Source organism: Choloepus didactylus, chromosome 1, assembly GCF_015220235.1.
Source record: "Choloepus didactylus isolate mChoDid1 chromosome 1, mChoDid1.pri, whole genome shotgun sequence".
NCBI lineage: Eukaryota > Metazoa > Chordata > Mammalia > Pilosa > Megalonychidae > Choloepus > Choloepus didactylus.
The window spans coordinates 206,452,646-206,471,015 of record NC_051307.1 but is presented as its reverse complement, the minus strand read 5'-3'; the positions used below and the strand labels follow the sequence as shown (position 1 = coordinate 206,471,015).

General features: G+C 40.9%; 1 protein-coding gene across 3 annotated transcripts in view; it reads right to left on the bottom strand.

Moving 5' to 3' along the window:
• The window catches only part of CACNA1D (calcium voltage-gated channel subunit alpha1 D), a 459,890-nt gene extending 443,471 nt beyond the window's left edge, over positions 1-16,419 (bottom strand). For 2 of the 3 annotated variants that reach the window (XM_037798311.1, XM_037798303.1), the window contains exons 1-3: positions 16,304-16,419; positions 13,993-14,302; positions 10,103-10,208 (exon numbers count right to left, since the gene is read on the bottom strand). In XM_037798311.1, coding sequence (XP_037654239.1) covers positions 10,103-10,208; positions 13,993-14,302; positions 16,304-16,370 — 483 coding nt within the window. In that variant the 5' untranslated portion in view covers positions 16,371-16,419. The remainder of the gene's footprint in view (positions 1-10,102; positions 10,209-13,992; positions 14,303-16,303) is intronic. The other variant, XM_037798296.1, reaches the window with a different exon arrangement.
• Positions 16,420-18,370: the final 1,951 nt, after the last annotated feature.

Below are 18,370 nucleotides of genomic sequence, written 5' to 3'. Positions count from 1 at the left end.
GTAGGTCTGAATTAAATTACTGGTGCACTATACAAGCTCAGACAGAAGAAGCAAGCTTGCTACAGCCAAGAGGGACACTTTGAAGAATGCACAGAAGCTGAGAGTAGCTGCAGATAAGAGAGAGCTTGAAGATGGCCACTGAAAGCAGACACTTGCTCCAGAGAAGCTAAGAGAGGACAAACACCCCAAGAGCAACTAAGAGTGACATTTTTGAGGAACTGCAGCCTAGAGAGGAACATCCTGGGAGAAAGCCATTTTGAAACCAGAACTTTGGAGCAGATGTCAGCCACGTGCCTTCCCAGCTAACAGAGGTTTTCCGGACACCATTGGCCATCCTCCAGTGAAGGTACCCGATTGCTTATGTGTTACCTTGGACACTTTATGGCCTTAAGACTGTAACTGTGTAACCAAATAAACCCCCTTTTATAAAAGCCAATCCATTTCTGGTGCTTTGCATTCCAGCAGCATTAGCAAACTAGAACAAGTGGTATGATATACTTAACCTACTGAAAGAGAAGAACTGCCAACCAAGAATTCTATATCCAGCAAAGCTGTCCCTCAAAAACAAGGGAGAGCTTAAAACATTTTCAGACAAACAGACACTGAGAGAGTTCATGAATATGAGACTGGCACTACAGGAAATACTAAAGGGAGTGCTATAGGCTGATAGGAAAAGACAGGAGAAAGAGGTTTGGAGAAGAGTGTAGAAATGAAGATTATCAGAAAGAGTAAAAAGAGAGAGAGGAAAAAATAAGACATGACATATAAAATCCAAAAGACAAAATGATAGAAGTACTGCCCTAACAGTAATAACACTAAATGTTAATGGATTAAACTCCCCAATAAAAAGACACAGAGCAGCAGAAAAGATTAAAAAAACAGGATCCATCTATATGCTGTCTACAAGAAACTCACCTTAGACACAAGGACAAAAATAGGCTAAAACTGAAAGGTTGGAAAAAGATATTTCATGCAAACAGCAACCAGAAAATAGCAGGAGTAGCTATATTAATATCAAAATAGACTTCAAAAGTAAAACAATTAAGAGACAAAGAAGGACACTATATATTAATAAAAGGGTCAATTCATCAAGAAAACATAACAATCCTAAACATTTATGCACCAAGCCAGAAAACCCCAAAATTCATGAGGCAGACACTGAGAACATTGAAAGGAGAAGTAGATACCTCCACAATAACAGTTGGAGACTTCAATACACTGCTCTCATCAATGGATAGAACATCTAGACAGAGGATCAACAAGGAAACGGAGATGTTGAATTACATGATAAATGAACTAGACTTGACAGACATTTATAGAACACTACACCCCCAACAGCAGGATACACATTCTTCTCGAGTGCTCATGGAACACTTTCTAGGATAGACAACATGCTGGGTCACAAAGCAAGCCTCAACAAATTTAAAAATATTGATATTATAAAAAATGCTATCTCAGATCATAATGGAATGAAGTTGGAAACAAGTAACAGGGAGAAGACTGAAAAATTCAAAAATAGATGGAGACTAAACAACACACTCTTAGAAAACCAGTGGGTAAAGGAAGAAATTACAAGAGAAATTAGTAAATACCTCGAGGCAAATGACAATGAAAACACAATATATCAAAACTTATGGGATGCAGCAAGGCAGTGCTGAGAGGGAAATTTATTGCCTTAAATGCCTATATTAAAAGAGAAGAGAGAGCAAAAATTGAGAAATTAACTATCCACCAGGAAGAACTAGAGAAAGAACAGCAAATAAACCCCAAAGCAAACAGAAGAAAAGAAATAACAAGGATCAGAGCAGAAATAAATGAAACTGAGAACAGGAAAACAATAGAGAGAATCAACAAAACCAGAAGCTGGTTCTTCGAGAAAATCAACAAAATTGAGCGACCCTTAGCAAGACTAACAAAATATATATATAAAAAGAGAGAGAGCAGATGCAAATAAATGCAATCAGAAATGGGAAAGGAAACATAACTACTGACCATGCAGAAATAAAGGAGATAATGAGAAGATACTATGAGCAACTATACGCTAATAAACTGGACAATTTACATGAAATGGACAACTTCCTAGAAAAGCATAAACAACCAACATTGACCCATGAAGAAATAGAGGACCTCAACAAACAAATCACAAGTAAAGAGAGTGAGTCAGTCATCAAAAAGCTCCTAAAAAAAGAAAAGCCCTGGACCAGATGGTTTCCCATGTGAATTCTACCAAGCATTCAAGAAAGAATTAATACCAATCCTGCTCAAACTCTTCAAAAAAATTGAAGAGAAGGGAAAACTACCCAACTCATTCTATGATGCCAACATCACCCTAATACCAAAATCAGACAAAGATACCACAAAAAAAGAAAATTATAGTCCAATCTCTTTAATGAATATAGATGCAAAAATCCTCAAGAAAATACTTGCAAATCAAATCCAGCAGCACATTAAAAGAATTATACACCACAACCAAGTGGGGTTTATTCCAGGTATGTAAGGCTGGTTCAACATAAGAAAATCAATTAATGTAATACACCACATCAATAAATCAAAGCAAAAGAATCACATGATCATCTCAATCAATGCAGAAAAGGCATCTGACAAAATTCAACATCCTTTCTTGCTGAAAACACTTCAAAGGATAGGAATAGAAGGGAATTTTCTCAATATGATAAAGGCAATATATGAAAAACCCACAGCTAACATCTTACTCAATGGGGAGAGACTGAAAGCTTTCTCTCTAAGATCTGGAACAAGACAGTGATGCCCACTGTCACCACTGTTATTTAACATTATGCTGGAAATTCTAGCTAGAGCAATCAGGCAAGAAAAAGAAATAAAAGGCATCCAAATTACAGAGGAAGAAGTAAAACTTTCACTGTTTGCAGATGCCATGATTCTATATGTAGAAAATCCAGAAAAATCTACAGCAAAGCTATTAGAGCTAATCAATGAATATAGCAAAGTGGCAGGCTACAAGATCAACACGCAAAAATCTGTAGTGTTCTTGTACACAAGTAACATGCAACAAGAGGAAGAAATTTTTTAAAAATTCCATTTACAATAGCAACCAAAAGAATCAAGTATTTTGAACTTAACGAAGGCCACAAAAGACCTATACAAAGAAAATTACAAGAAACTGCTAAAAGAAATCGAACAGGACCAAAAAAAATGGAAGAACATACTGTGTTCATGGATTGCAAGACTAAATATAATTAAGATGTCAACTCTACCTAAACTGATTTATAGATTCAATGCAATACCAATTAAAATCCCAACAACTTACTTTGCTGAAATAGAAAAACCAATAACCAAATTTATTTGGAAGGGCAAGGTACCCTGAATAGCCAAAAATATCTTGAGAAAGAGGAACGTAGTGGGAGATCTCACACTACCTGACTTTGAAGCATATTACAAAGCTACAGTGCTCAAAACAGCATGGTACTGGCATAAGGACAGAGATATCGACCAATGGAATCGAGTTGAGTGTTCAGAAACAGACTCTTGCATCTACGGACAACTGATCTTTGATAAGGCAGTCAAGCCAAATCAACTGGGACAGAGCAGCCTCTTCAATAAATGGTGTTTGGAGAACTGGATATCCATTTCCAAAAGAATGAAAGAGGACTCCTATCTCACACCCTATACAAAAATTAAACATAAGCACTAAGACCATAAGGCTCTTAGAAGAAAACGTAGGGCACTATCTTAAAGATCTTGTGATAGGAGGTGGTTTCCTAGACCTTACACCCAAAGCACAAGCTACCAAAGAACAAATAGAAAATGGAATCTCCTCAAAATCAAACACTTTTGCACATCAAAGGACTTTGTTAGAAAAGTAAAAAGGCAGCCTACACAAAGGGAGTCAATATTTGGGAACCACATATCAGATAAGGTTTCATATCCCGAATATATAAAGCAATCCTACAACTCAACAACAGAAAGACAAACAACCCAATTAAAAAATGGGCAAAAGACATGGACAGACACTTTTCTGAAGAGGAAATACAAATGGCTCAAAAATATATGAAAAAATGCTCAACTTCACTGGCTATTAGGGAAATGCAATCAAAACCACAATGAGATACCATCTCACATCTACCAGAATAGCCATTATCCAAAAAAACAGAAAATGACAAGTGCTGGAGAGGATGTGGAGAAAGAGGCACACTTATTCGTTGCTGATGGGTATGTAGAATGGTGCAAACACTCTGGAAGACAATGTGGAGGTTCCTCAGGAAGCTACGTATAGATTTGCCATATGACGCAGCTATTCCAGCTAGGTATATACTCAAATGAACTGAAAGCTAAGACACAAATGGACATTTGTAAACCGATGTTTATTGCAGCATTATTCACGATTGCCAAGAGATGGAAGCAGCCCAAATGTCCATCAACAGACGAGTGGATAAACAACTGTGGTATATACATATAATGGAATATTATGCAGCCGTAAGACAGAACAAAGACATGGAACATATAGTAACGTGGATGAACCTTGAGGACATTATGTTGAGTGAAGTTAGCCAGAAATAAAAGGACAAGTACTGTATGGTCTCACTAATATGAAATAACACTAATGAGCAAACTTTGAGAGTTAAAAGCTGATAACACAGGCTACCAGGAGACAGAAAGACGGTAGAGATCAGGCATTTGATACTGAAGGACTACAGAAATGTTCAGAAGGATTGATTGTATAGATCCAGAAATAGATAGCATAATCTTGCATAATGGTAGCACAATATTGTAAGTACATGGAACAAAGATTTGAATAAAGCTGAAAGAGGTAGGATAGGGGAATGTATGACGCCAGAGGTAAAGACAGATGATGAAGACTGGGACTGAACAACTTGGCAAAAACTGGAGTGGCCAATGACTGCTGCTAAATGTATAAATATAAAAATGTTCTCACATGTGGGAGAACAAATGAATGTCAACCATCCAGAGTGTCGAAAAAAAGAGATGGTATTTGGGAAAAAATATAATCAAAGCAAACTGGCGTCTATGGTCAACAGTAACATTCCACTACGCTTCCATTGAATGTAACAAAGGCAATATACCAAAGTTAAAAGTGTATGCGAGGGGGATACAAGGAAGGGCTATGAGATTCTTGGTAGTGGTAATCTTTTTTGTCCTTACTATTGTATTTTATTGTGTGACATTTTTATTTTTATTTTTATTATTTTTTATTATTTACCAAAAAAAACCAAACACTTTTTCATAATAATATGTTCAAGTGTTGACTGTGGTGACAAATATACAACTACGTGATGATGCCGTGAACAACTGAGTGTACACTGTGGATGGTTGTATGTTACGTGAATATATCTCTATAAGATTGTAGGAAAAAATTATATATATCTATATCTATATATCTATATCTACATATATAAAGAGATGCTAAAGTGAGTTCTTGGTTGAAAGGACAATAGACAATAGACCAAATAAAGATCTCTGGCAGGTGTAATAACATAGGTAAATATAAATGTCAGTACTATTGTATTTTTAGTTTGTAACTCCACTTTTTACTTCCTAAAGGATCTAAAAGACAAATGCATAAAATGTAGTGATAAATCAATGTTTTTGGATTCTTAATGTATAAACATGTAATCCGTGACAAGACCTATAAAAAGGCAGAGGGACAGAGGATTCTAGGAATACAGTCTGTGTATAATATTGACATTACATTGGTATCAAAGCAAATGAGAATGTTATAGATTTAGGATGTTACACTTAAGCCCTATGGTATTATAAAAAAATAACAGAGACTACACAAGCTCGTGCAGTCAGAAGGCAAACTAGAGGTTATGGGGGGGGGGGGCAGGGACAATAGGGCAGTTAATGCATAATGGGCATGGGATTTCTGTTTGGGGAGATGGGAAAGTTTTAGTAATGGAAGGTGGTGAGTGTACCGCAATATTGTGAATGTGACTAATCCCATTGAATTGTAAGCTTGGTAGGAGTTGGGATGGGAAAATTTATGTTACATATATGTTCCCACAATTAAAAAGAGAAAAAGAGAGCAACTAAAAAGACAATGACAATTAAATGCAATATGTGATCCTCAATGGGATCTAATAAGGGAGGAAAGGCTCAAAAGAACATTATTGGGACATATTAAAAATTGGAATGTAAACAATGTTTAAATTTTTTAAACTTGATAACTGCACTTAAGGTGGTTACATATGTGATTATCCTTGTTCTTAGGAAATATACATGGCAGTATTAAGTGTTCATGAGCATGATGTATACAATCTACCCTCAAGTGTTCAGAAAATGATGATAAACAGACAGGTGGGTGGGTAGATGGGAGGGAGGGAGGGAAGGATAGATGGAGGGAAGAATAGAAGATAAGTAGAATGGTAACAGCATATGTGGTAAAATGTTAAAATTGGTGAATCTGGGTATCTGGGGGGATAAGCACGTTGGAATTCTCTGTATGTGATATGTAAAATTTTTGTAATTTTCCTGTAAGTTTGAAAGAATTTCAAAATGAAAAGTTTAAAAATAAGAAAATTTTTAAACAGGAGGTAGACAAGTTGGGAAGAGGTGTTTGAGAACTTTTGGTAGACAAATGGGCAGGTTTGTGAAAGGGAGGAGAGGGAAGATAAACCAAAAAAGGTAAAAAAAAAAAAAAAAAAGGTAGGGCCAGACCAGGGAAAACCTGGCCATGGAGGTTGATCTTTCCTTGGTGGGCAGTAGGTGGCCACTGAAACCTCTCAAGATCACTTCTCTAGCAAAAGTCATCTGACGGTGGTGTGAGATGTAGATTTAAGGAAGGAAAGCCCTGGAGTTAGAATTGAACGCGTAACTGGAGAAAAAAAGAAAGACATGAGGGACTTTGTAGAGGCGAAATGTTAAAAGGCCTACAAACACAAACAAATGGTCCTCAACAAGATTAAAAAAAAAAAAAAAAAAAAAAAAAGGCAGGGAAGGAGTCAAAGATGACCCACAGTATCAAGACCAAGGATCCCTATTTTGGGCATTTCTAATTCGAGGCAGTTCAGCACTACTGGAGGAAGGAGCCTGGGGAAGGTGAGTGCCAGGAACAGGTAGGTGGCACTGACTGTTTAACCACACCAGTTTGCTTATGAGAAACTGAAGTTTGAGAAAACAAAATAACATGTTTTTCTTCCACAAAAAGCATTTTTCAACACAGTGAAATATAATAGTTGTAATCATTCCCATTCTGACACCTGATACAGAAAAGCTCTTCCCCATGTTGTGTTAAGAAAATAAAATAAATGATATATGCTTTCAATAAGTGGAACTGAGGAAATACTGCTACTGACTGAACTAAGAGGGATAGTACTGTGGGAACTGAGTTGTACCGTTTCCATGACTTCAGCCTCCACTGCCCCTGCAAGTCCAGAAATGAAAGCTGCATAGAAACTTGAGATTGTTTATATTAAAAAAAGAAATCTAACCCTGGGAAAACTTGCTGCCCCCAAGGTAGTCCCCAAGTCCCCAAAGCTGGTTGAATTACTTACAACCCAGACCATACACACATTGGACCAATGGAGATGGCCACTTTTCTTATCCAACAAAAGCAATAATTTCAATACAAACAATCTTCAACAGGCTGAAACATATTCCACAAAGCTGGCCCTGAATTGCACACTAAGTGCTTGACATATGCACTTCCCATAGAGCATAAGGCAAAGAAAATCACCAGCTCCCACGATACGCAGAGCTTTGCAATCCCTATCAGTCTTTGCCCTTTGTTTTGCCATTCACATTAGTTGAAAGGTATTTACTACAGATGAAAAATAAGCTTGGTTCAGCTGCCTCTAAACTGATCCCAAAAATAGAACAATCACTTTGGTACAAATTGGGTCAGATGTATTAAAAAAAAAAAAAAAAAAACAGCTCCCTGGTGGGAGAACTAACATGGCATGGAACCTTGCTAAGAGTCAAGGGAAGTCCAGAAAGATCTTCCCTTCCCACAGTGGGAAAGGAAATATTTAGAGTCAAGCAGAGAGTATAAACTCATCTGGTCATGTGACCTTCCAAGTGAAAATAAGAAACAGGCTTGAATGCCGTGAGCTTTAGTATACTAAGTAAAAAGGTCAAAGCAATACACACTGGTTTTTAGGAGGCTTGCCAAACTAATAATAAACACCCTCTCCCTGAAAAAAAAGTCCAGTGTTTAAGAATTGTTAAGAAAGATCCACTAAGGAACAGTTGCAAGAAGAGAGATTTACCCATTTCCTATAATATTTTATTTCCTCACTTCTCAGCTGAGAAAGTCAAATGGTCTGACAGCACTTATATTAGTGCTCTGAATTTCCCAGGGAAAAAATCAGAGTATTAATTGGCTTACACATGCAGCTACATTAATTATTCCATTGATCTGAATTAATCTTCCTTTCTGAAATGTATTTATTTTCCAAGTTCGTTTAATCATGTTCTCTTGAGCTACAAAAAACAACAAACTGGGTCACCATACACGTTGTTAAATTTGGTAACAAGGCTGACACCATCTGTGGCCTAAACTATGATGATCTATCTCCACTGATGGGAGGCTTTTCACTACTTTGACTTTTCCTTCAAAAAGATAATCTAATATCACATGTGTACAACCAAATCAAAAGCTATTTTAAAAATATCCGAAGTTATGCAAATAATCTCTAACACAGTAAAAATAAATTCTATACTAAGAGTAAGCATTTAGGGGTGCATCCAACTTTCATTTACAATTGTACTTTCAGTAGCAATATCTAAAAGTTTTTTTTAATTCTCTAGAAATCAAACTACAAAATCCCATACCTGAATAGACTCATGTTACAACCAGAATATGCCACAAATTTTTAAAAATAACATGAAATCCTGTACATAAACCCATAAACCATTATGGTTAAATTCATAAGCACATAACCACAAGAAGCCAGTAAAACTCTCCCCACACTAGTCTTGTCTTTACAACCTCATTTTAAGTTATAACATCCAGCCCTACTAAAATATAGCCTCAATGTGAAAAACTGAAAACAAAGGAACAAGCTAAAAGAAAACAAAGCAAAAATTCCAAAATAAAGGGAGTTTCCTATTATCCAGCATCGGCTCCCTCTAATTATAAAAAGATTGATTCTTGCAAGAAGGATCCTTCAGCACCAGAAAAATCCTGAAATAGTGTCTGAATCATCAAAAAAAAAAAGATTACAGGATATAAGAGGTAAAAACAATCCTAGTGATCTTCCCATCCAATCCCTTAATTGACAGATGGTTGAATGGCAATTCAGAAAGGCTATCGGAAAACCCAAAACACAACTAGTTGACAGCCAAGTGGGGCAAGTTCCTAGGCCCAATCTAGTTGCTCTTCAGTGCCTTTTTTTCTTCCCCGATATTAGCCTTTCCCCAAAAAAAGTCCCCTATAACAGTGGTTCCATGATGTTAAAAGTGTTCTGCCAAAAAAATGTTTAAAAGAATCCATGGCCAATTACTTTTAGGGACTAGTTGAGTTAAACAAAAAGAAACTTGTTTTTTATCTGCAGACCTTCCCAGAGCTTTTCCTAAGCTAATGTGCACTGTAAATCTTCAAGAGGGTAATAAAGTAAATGGAAGTATCCAAATTCATTTAATCAGAGTCATTTTATCTTGAGGCATTTCATAGGTCTAGGAATTTTAATACTATAATACTGTATTTAATACTGTATAGTCTCAAAATGTAAATTTTAGTTTTGTTGTATTCTAAAAACGAATAGTTCATAAACAAAGTCTATGATAACTCTCTACTTATCAGAAAAATGACCAAAGGACCACCACTCCCAAATAACACTGGATTATAAAAACCAAAAAGCTAACATCAGGAAAAGAATGGTAGATAGCAAAAGCCTCTGTGAAAAGGAAAGTTATTTTTAAAAGCTGCTACAAACCTCTTCCATAAAAAGTTCACATCTATTTACACAAGATTCATAACTTTAAACACTTTCATTCAGTATGAATTTGAGAATACAGGTCAAAAAAAAAAAAACACTGTTGCAAAGCTCCAGAAACATCACATGCATGACTGTAAACCTCAGGCTGAAAAAGTTAGAGCTAATTCAGGTATAGAGGCAAATGACAGCCACACATCAGAACAAGCAGGAACTCTGAGGACACTTACCAAGTTATGATTTGTTGAATTAGAATCATCTTCAGGGAATGGGATGTAAATAGCTAAGGCCACACAATTGGCAAAAATAGCCAATAATATAAATATGTCAAATGGTCTGAAAAATTTTGTTAAGGTACATATGTGTTGAGCAAACATAAACCATCTCTCTCATCAAACTCCCAATCACACCACTTTTGAAGCACTTTTAAAATAAAAGTGACATATACAAATAACTTTTTGACAGACTGTTGTGAATACAAATAACTTTTTGACAGACTGTTGTGACTACTAAGTTTCAGCAAAAGTAATCATCAGTGGTCATCTCACAGTATATCTTCCAGGCAAGTGACCTCTCCATGACCTTTTCTTCTGTTGCAAGGATCATGTTAACTCATTCTTCTGCTGTATATTTTATGCTGAAACCAAAAGCATACCCAATCAGGGTACTGCGTGAAACAGGTTTTTGTGTCTTGTTCTTTTAAAAACCACAAGGGCCTTGGAAAGCTAAATTCCTGGCTGTTGTAGACACAGAAGTCACCATGGAAAAAGCATCTTTCACAGATCCTTGCCACCACGTGTTAGGGCCATTTTCTTGGGGACTATTCTTGGCTGGGTTAGTCTGAATCTCCTATCTGGATTGAGGCAGGCCAAGTCACTAAGACTTTCCCCATTCTACCTGTGACTCTCTTGTGGCATATCCCAATACCTTAGACATTATAGTAAGCAAGCGAAGCTTCAACCGCTTCCTCTGCATTCTTTATGAGAGAAATCAACGGCTATAACTGTTTCAGATTAGAGCTAGACTGGAGCTCAATTTATAATACATTGTTACTGTGTTCAATTTATAAACAAATTAAATAAAAAGCCACAAGAAATCAGCACCAGATACTTTTAAAGTACTATTAAACAATTCTAAATCTCAGGAGTCTGTCTAGAAGAATCACTTTAAGATCAGCCTTCAACAGATACTTGCTTAAATGTTCTGGTGTTATTAACAGACATTGTTGAAACTGGCAATACAAAATTTGACATCTGCCAAAATGACCATTTTTCTCCTTTTGGTTTTCAGCCTTTCCAAATGTGAGGTTTCAAGAGCAACCTATCTAACCTGCAGTTCTTGTGCTTGATTTTACAAGAGTGTGTCTCCCATACACTCACCCCCAAAAAGCAAGGCTATCACACACTGGTTTGACTAAATATCTCAAGACACTAAAAATTTGAGGACATCAACAAACTATTCTCCAGTCACCTAGAAATCCTTTTGGAAATCCAAAAATGCTCCCTTACTTCTCTGGAGATGCTTTGGGTTTCATAAAACCTCAGTCCCTTGAGAACCTCCAATAATCTCTGATATAATGATATGAACATTATTCCTCAACCAATTTTGGTGGCTTTATTTTTAATACACTTAGCTTTAATTTATATTTATTCTTTCAACTCATCTATCATGATAGTTTCTTATCCAGAGATCCAACTTTAAGAAAGTCGACCTTAAGAAAACTTCAGAATCCCTTTTTGGCTTTTCCTTTTGGCAATTCCCCACTGAAATTTAGAAAGTTCAATGCACCAATTTTATTCTCTATAGAAACACACTTACTTTCTCTCTCCTTCGCCAAACCACCATCCTTCCTTTTTTTATCATATTTTTTGTAGAATATAATAGATATAAAAGTATCCTTCCTTTTTAATTTCCCAGTACCTAAATGATAAGCCAGCAAATACGAGAAATACCAAGCATAAGGTATATATCTTTTCTTTATGTTGGCCCAGTTTCAGTCTCCAAGTACTGGTGGATACCATCATCACTGCCAAAAGAATTTTACAAGCCAAGCAGAACAGAGCAATAGAGAAATAGGTGAGTCTGATCCTAATCACTCCTTCTGAAGTAAGAACATCCCTCACTCCCCACAACGTGCAGGACACTATGCCTTACCTGCCTGCGAAAACAAACTAGGCTCTCACTCTCCCAGTGCTAACTGGATCTGACAGTGCTGGCTTTAGGAGGATTTCTATAACCTACTTCCTGAATTAGAAGGAAACTGTCATGCAGAAAAACAAACAGTTCATATATTGTTTAAGGATCTATCCTACACACTATCCCACTTGTAAGCAGGCTTCTCCTTGAATTAGGAGCCACATTCCCTGATTCCATGTCTGGCAATGTAGGAAAGGGAGACAGCAGGATGATCCAGGAATTTACTACATACACCTACATTGCCATATACAAATTACTCTGCACAAGGAGAAACAGCACCAGGTCTCCCACTTCACTCCACATAAAATTAATTACCCCACTGAGAGGTCTCTGCATACTCAGAGCCATGTCAAGCCAACCTAAGGAGGGAAGAGATCTTTCTGGCTAAGTACAACCACTGCCTGACTCCAGGGATGCCAATGAAGTATGTCAATTTACCTAGCTCCCTCCCCTTCAATGGCACTAGGATTCTGCCCTCAGACTAGAGAAGAACGTGAAGGGAAAACAGACACTCACAACCCCAGCTATGTAAGAGACACCATAACTCACTCTAGAGAAGAGACATCTGTTCCAAAAACAAAAAGCACATGAAAAACTCCCAAATCCTACCCTAGCATTTGGCTGCTCTCTTCAAAACCTTTCTAGATCGTTACCTCATTTTAACTCCTGTCTATAAGCAGAGAATTTAGCCACAGAAGACAGAGGGCATGCAAAGAGCTGCCTAGCTAGGTACTCAGATTATATCCTTCCCATTTATCATGGCCTCTCCACCCTTCTGGGGGTGACTAGAGGAGAAGCTCCATACTCTTGCTCTTTCCAATGGTTAGGAACTGTTCTAAGGCCCCTGTCAACCCCAAATACATTTCTGGGAAGGAAATGTTTTATTTTACTTAGACCAATGAATCATCTGACTAATTAGAAAGCCATTTGCTCAGAAAAAAGGCCTTAGTCAACCTTTCCTAAAAGAGGGCAGTGGCTGGACCTTGCCTCCAGATTTTGGGAAGGGGATACACAGGCAGAAGCACAATACTTTTCCAAGATCTGGGACATATCAACCATCCTGGGGCATTTGGAGTTCAGTTTTAAAAATACAAAGGAGACACCCAGAAATATAACTTCAGTCCAAGGACAGACAGAATTTTTTTATACAGGCACCAACTGCAAATTCCTCCACTGAAAGGGCTGTTCTATAACTCATAAAGGCTCAGGGAGGAAAGGCACACACAAAACTTCTCCCTTCACACACTCCCTCTCACTCATGTTTCAAATGCTTTTTTGGAACTTGTCGAAAGGAAATTCCAGAAAGTCATAGCATTTTGATTGGAAAAAAAAAAAATTTTTTTTAAAGTACCCCTTCCCTACAAAGCAAGTGTTCATATATTTGTAGCTACCTGAACAATGAGAAACACCAAATGTCAGAACGAGAAGTAGCCTCGGCCTTAATCCAAGTTGTAGAAGCAAATTCCAAAATATCAGAATGAGAAGATTCTACTACAAGTCAAAAATGTATTCACTTCTAAGAATCTCACGCAGTCTGTTTTTTTTTAATTGGCATACTTTATTTGCAATAGGTTCAATGCCCCAAAACAACTGGATTTAGAAACTATCTAATGTTAAGTAATCAAAGGCTAGTTTCCTATTTTAATTATCTACCACTTTGAAGTTTCAGGCTGTCACTCTCTCCCACCACTACTGTCTATATACACACACATACACACATCAATAAGCTAAATATACCCACGGAGCCACCTCTCTGCAATCCAAGGAGATATAAAGGTACATACAATGAAATCCCTCACATACAGCTTCTCTTGCTCACATTCCAGACTGCAACTGCTTTGTAAGAGCCATTTCAGAAAGCAAATTCCTTTAAAGAACAGATGGTAAAAGAGAAAATGGGAAAGACTTCCCAAAAAAAGGATACTTCCATTCCACTATACTAATGCAGGCTCTTCGGATGGGGTTATTGAGTGATAAACAGAAAAGGGCACGGGCAGGTCGGCTGTTGGACGAGTTACCCTGTTTTTTGCTCTTGGTGTATTGCTGACGTTTTCTTTGGGAGAGAGATCCTACAGGTGGGGGTACGGAGGTGCTCATAGTTTGGGCAGCCTTGGCCTGTCTTGCAGCATCAATTGCAGCTTGCCAAGACAAGACAGTTTGCTTGGAGCTATTCGGCTGAGAAGTTGGTCCTTCACCAGAAAGAGGGAGTCTGGTGCCTCTTGCATAGTTTGCTTCTGGGGAGAAGGAGAAAAAGAAATAAGAAACAATGAGAATCCAGTGTCTGGGGAAAAAAAGCAAAGGTTGTGACCCATCAAAAACAGGGGGCATCATGCCCATGTCCCCATTCTGAACCTCATGCCCTATATTTCACAAGTAGCATCAGCCAGAGCAGCTAGAAAAGTCCACATGCTCTGCCCTCCCTAAGTGTCAGTCACACAGGATCACTGCTACCTTACACCCAAGATTAGTACCTCTCTACATCTACGGCTCCACAAGGAGTCTTTTAGTGTATTTCCTCTGACAAACTGAGGTCATCCACACAAATATTCCATTTTCTTTTCCTATTTGTAAAACCCATGTATGTCTAATGAGTCACTAGATATATATAACCGTTTTTCTCTAAAATTATTACCCCTATCACACAAAAAAAGGACAGGGCCAATAATCCAATAGTCAATCATTTTCAGGGTATTACTCAAACATCTCTCCATGGCCAAAACTGCAATTCTTTCAGCATTTAAAAAAAAAAAAAAAAAAAGTCCACTAGCACTGGGCAATACCAAAAGCCCCACAACAAATATCTAGATTATGCACTGACACTTCCTGCAAATGAAAATTCATGATGCTTGAGACTTATTTCCTCCACAGGCTTCCCAAAACAGAAAACATCTTCAGAGCTTTTTTGCATTTTAAATTGCAGCAAGAGTAGCCAAGTCAGCAGCCAGAGATAGACCAGGCAGTCAGCCTGTACCCCCATAACTAGGATAAACCGACTGCCAGGGGCCCTCAGGTCTAAGAGGGAATCACATCAGTGTAGCCTGGATCCAGGTGCACACAGGGCAGAGCCCTGAGGGTGCCTGTTTAAGAAGCCCACACCAGCTCTGGGTCAGGCTACCATGGAGGCAGTTCTCCCAGGCGCTTGCCCCCTTCAGTCAAAATCTCCTTACTGAGGCAGAAGCCAAAGTGCAAGAGGTGGCAGAGTAAGAGGGAAAGGGATGGTTGTTTCAAACACCAATTACTAAGAGAATAACAAAGGAAAGTTAAAGCAGCACAGATATGCCTGCCCAGCAGCCTGGGAAGGAGGCAAAACAGGCGGCCTACAGTGGCTCCCGGGGATGAGTCGTGCCAAGCCCTTCCTTAGGGAGTAGGCAGCACCCAGGAAGGCTGTGTGCCCGCAGGGGAGGGGTGTGTGTGTGTCTGTGTCTGTGTGTATGCGCGGGCTCCCGCAACCTCCAAGGAAGTGGGGGAGGGTTGGCCAAGAACTGCTCCAGCCTCCCCAGACCCAGCACGAGCTGGTATGGAAACTGCACGTGGTCCCCGGGCCCAGCAGGGGAGAGGTGCCCCACAGCGGCAGCGACTCCCCGGGCATTGCTAGGTTACCGATGTGTTCACAGTCGGCGCTGGGAGCGGGAATACACTCTCCACTCGTCCCCCTTCCCCCGATTCCGAGATCCGCACCACCACCCCCAAAGGGAAGGATGGGCTTCACCCACCCGCGCTAAAGGTGAAACCGGACAATCCTAAAATTTTCCGGATGCCACCAGAGATCTTCCTGGCCAACCAGGGGTCGGGGGAGGATAGAAATGGGAGAAGAGGCTGGAAAGGGGGCTCCGGTTGAACACTAACTCCCTCCCCCCCAAAAAAAAAACCACACACATACACCTTCCATCGCTCGGGTGCGTTGGAGGAAAGTTGAGCCCGAAGGCACTAACTAGAATCACCTGGGCTCGCCGCCCCTCCAGCTGCACAGCACTCCACAGACTCAACGGGCACCCCCACCCCACAAATGCAGAATTTAACTCTGACTCTCAGGGCCTGAAGGGGAAAAAGGAGTTCCAGCTGTCACGCATCTCCCCTATCTCTATGGATGATACCGAGCTAGAAGCATCCTCTCCATCGCCTCCAACCCCCTCAACCCACCCAGAGCATCAAAAACGGAGGGGGGCGAGGGTGGAAGAAGAGCACCAGGACAAGGATTAGATTTGGCAGCGGGTGCCCAAGCTCTGGTTGCTCACCGTTCGCGTGGTCCGCTTGCTGCTGCCGTTGATGCTGCATTTTTTTCATCATCATCATCATCATCATCCACGAACATTTATTGAGCGCCTACTGTGTGCAGGGCACTGTGCTGGGCGTTGGGGCGGAGGAGGAAGGGGGAAGGGGATTACCAATAGCTGGGAGCCGCGGTCCCTGCCCTTATTTCTCGATTCAGCAGGGGGTGAGGGGGGGACGGGGACAAATAACAGAACATAAGGATAATTTATTTAAAAAAAAAAAAAGCTAGCCACCCACGCTCCCTTTTTTAAAAAATGGAGCAAAATAAACTTTTTAAAAAAATAAAACCAGACGTATATATTAATAATATATACATGTAATTTTTTGCTGCAAAGGAAAATTGGCTTGGTCCCCTCCTTTAGCGGAGGGACGCCGCGGAGATGCCAACCCAGCTGCTGAGACCGCTCGGAGCGCCCCCCATGCCCGCACCCCCACCCGCCGCGGTGCCGGGTGCCCGCCGCCGCCTCCCGCGCGGCCGCTGGCTCAGGACCTCGGACAACCAGAGCTCACATCCGGGGACGGCGGCGCTCGCTCGCTCCGCGCCCGCCGCGCCGCGCCGCACGCCGGTTTCGCCCTAGCGACGCTGCGCGCCCGCCGCCGTCTTCCCCCTCCCTCCCCCTGCCCGCCGAACCTCCCACGGGCCGCACAGCGCCCTAGCTGTGGGCAGCCGGGCTCGCGGCTCTCGCCGCACTGCCCGCGCGGTCGGGGTGGCCGCCGCTTGGGTCTTGGGGTTCCGCCACCCCAGCCTGGCTCGGCTGACCTGCGGGGACGACAGGGTTAAGCGCGCTTCAGCCGCGGACCGCCCGATTAACCCCCTCCATGCCGCAGCTCCCAACCCCCCATTTCCCCAAAGGAGGTGGGCGGGGCCTGTGGATTCCGCCGCGGTGCTGTGTGGATTAACCGCTCCTCCCCCTGCCTTTATTTGGAGCTGAATTGGGGGGGAGGAGAGTGAGGGTGGAGAGGATGCTTAGGCACTTGCGAATGGCCATGGTCTCAGCATAGTCCTCCGCCTCAGCACACCTGAAAGGAGGCCCCACCCCCTGGGGGCACAGGTGCAAAAGAACGCTTGTCGCTGAGCAGTCGAATCGCGCCCCTTATGAGACTCTGCCTGGCTCCGCTACCACTCTAAGAGGGGACAGGAGCCCCCTCCTTCCTCCGGCTCTTTCTGGTTAAGGGGGTGGGGGGGAGCCCAGCTTCCTGAGAATACACACTGCCCCAGGTAACCGTACCTTTGGAACCAACCGGGTTTCCAGGGCGCACCACCCACTACCCCCTTCCCCCAGGCCCTCAACTTGCGGAGTCTGGCACCGCTTTGGGCTCAAAGGCGATTGGGGGGAGGGGGTAGCTCTGGCTCGCGCCTTCTATGCGCTTCTTTGGAGGCAATGGGAAGTAGAAGCCAAGGTCTTTCAAACCGCTCTGTTGCTTAAATAGGTGATGTTGCTGAAACTGTTGACTCCCCTCTAGGAGGTAAGTAGTTTGTTTTATACCTTCACTGTCTCTTTTATTTGAAGTGAGGATAGGATTTGGAAACGACAGGTCCTGTCCAGAGGAGAAAATACTGTATCTGGTGGATGACGGATATTTTTCATTTAGCTTTGTGCTATCATAGAAGGGCGTCTGCTTTGTTACTTAACAGGATTTCAACTGTTTGCTTTTGTTCTGATCCACGTGTTCCTTCTGTGTTTTGGAACGGTTCAGCACAGTGTCTTTAAAGAAAAAAATAAAGCAAAAAAGTTCACTATGAACTAAGAAAATAAATGTTTATAGGAAGGTGCTCCTTGGCCAAAGAAGACATACACTGGGCATCCTCGATTGTTGGAGGGCACCTGGGGAAGCACCCTCAATTGGCAGAGGGGCACCTGGGAGACACTTTGAATTGCTGAGGGGCACCTGGTAGTGGGGACCAGACAGATTTTCTGAGAGGGATGTCCTAATTGGAAACACAAAAACAACCAGACTATCTTTTTCATTTTTTTTCTTTTTTTTTTCACTGTTTTGGAAAGGAGAAGAGGCAAAGGAATAGCCCCTTG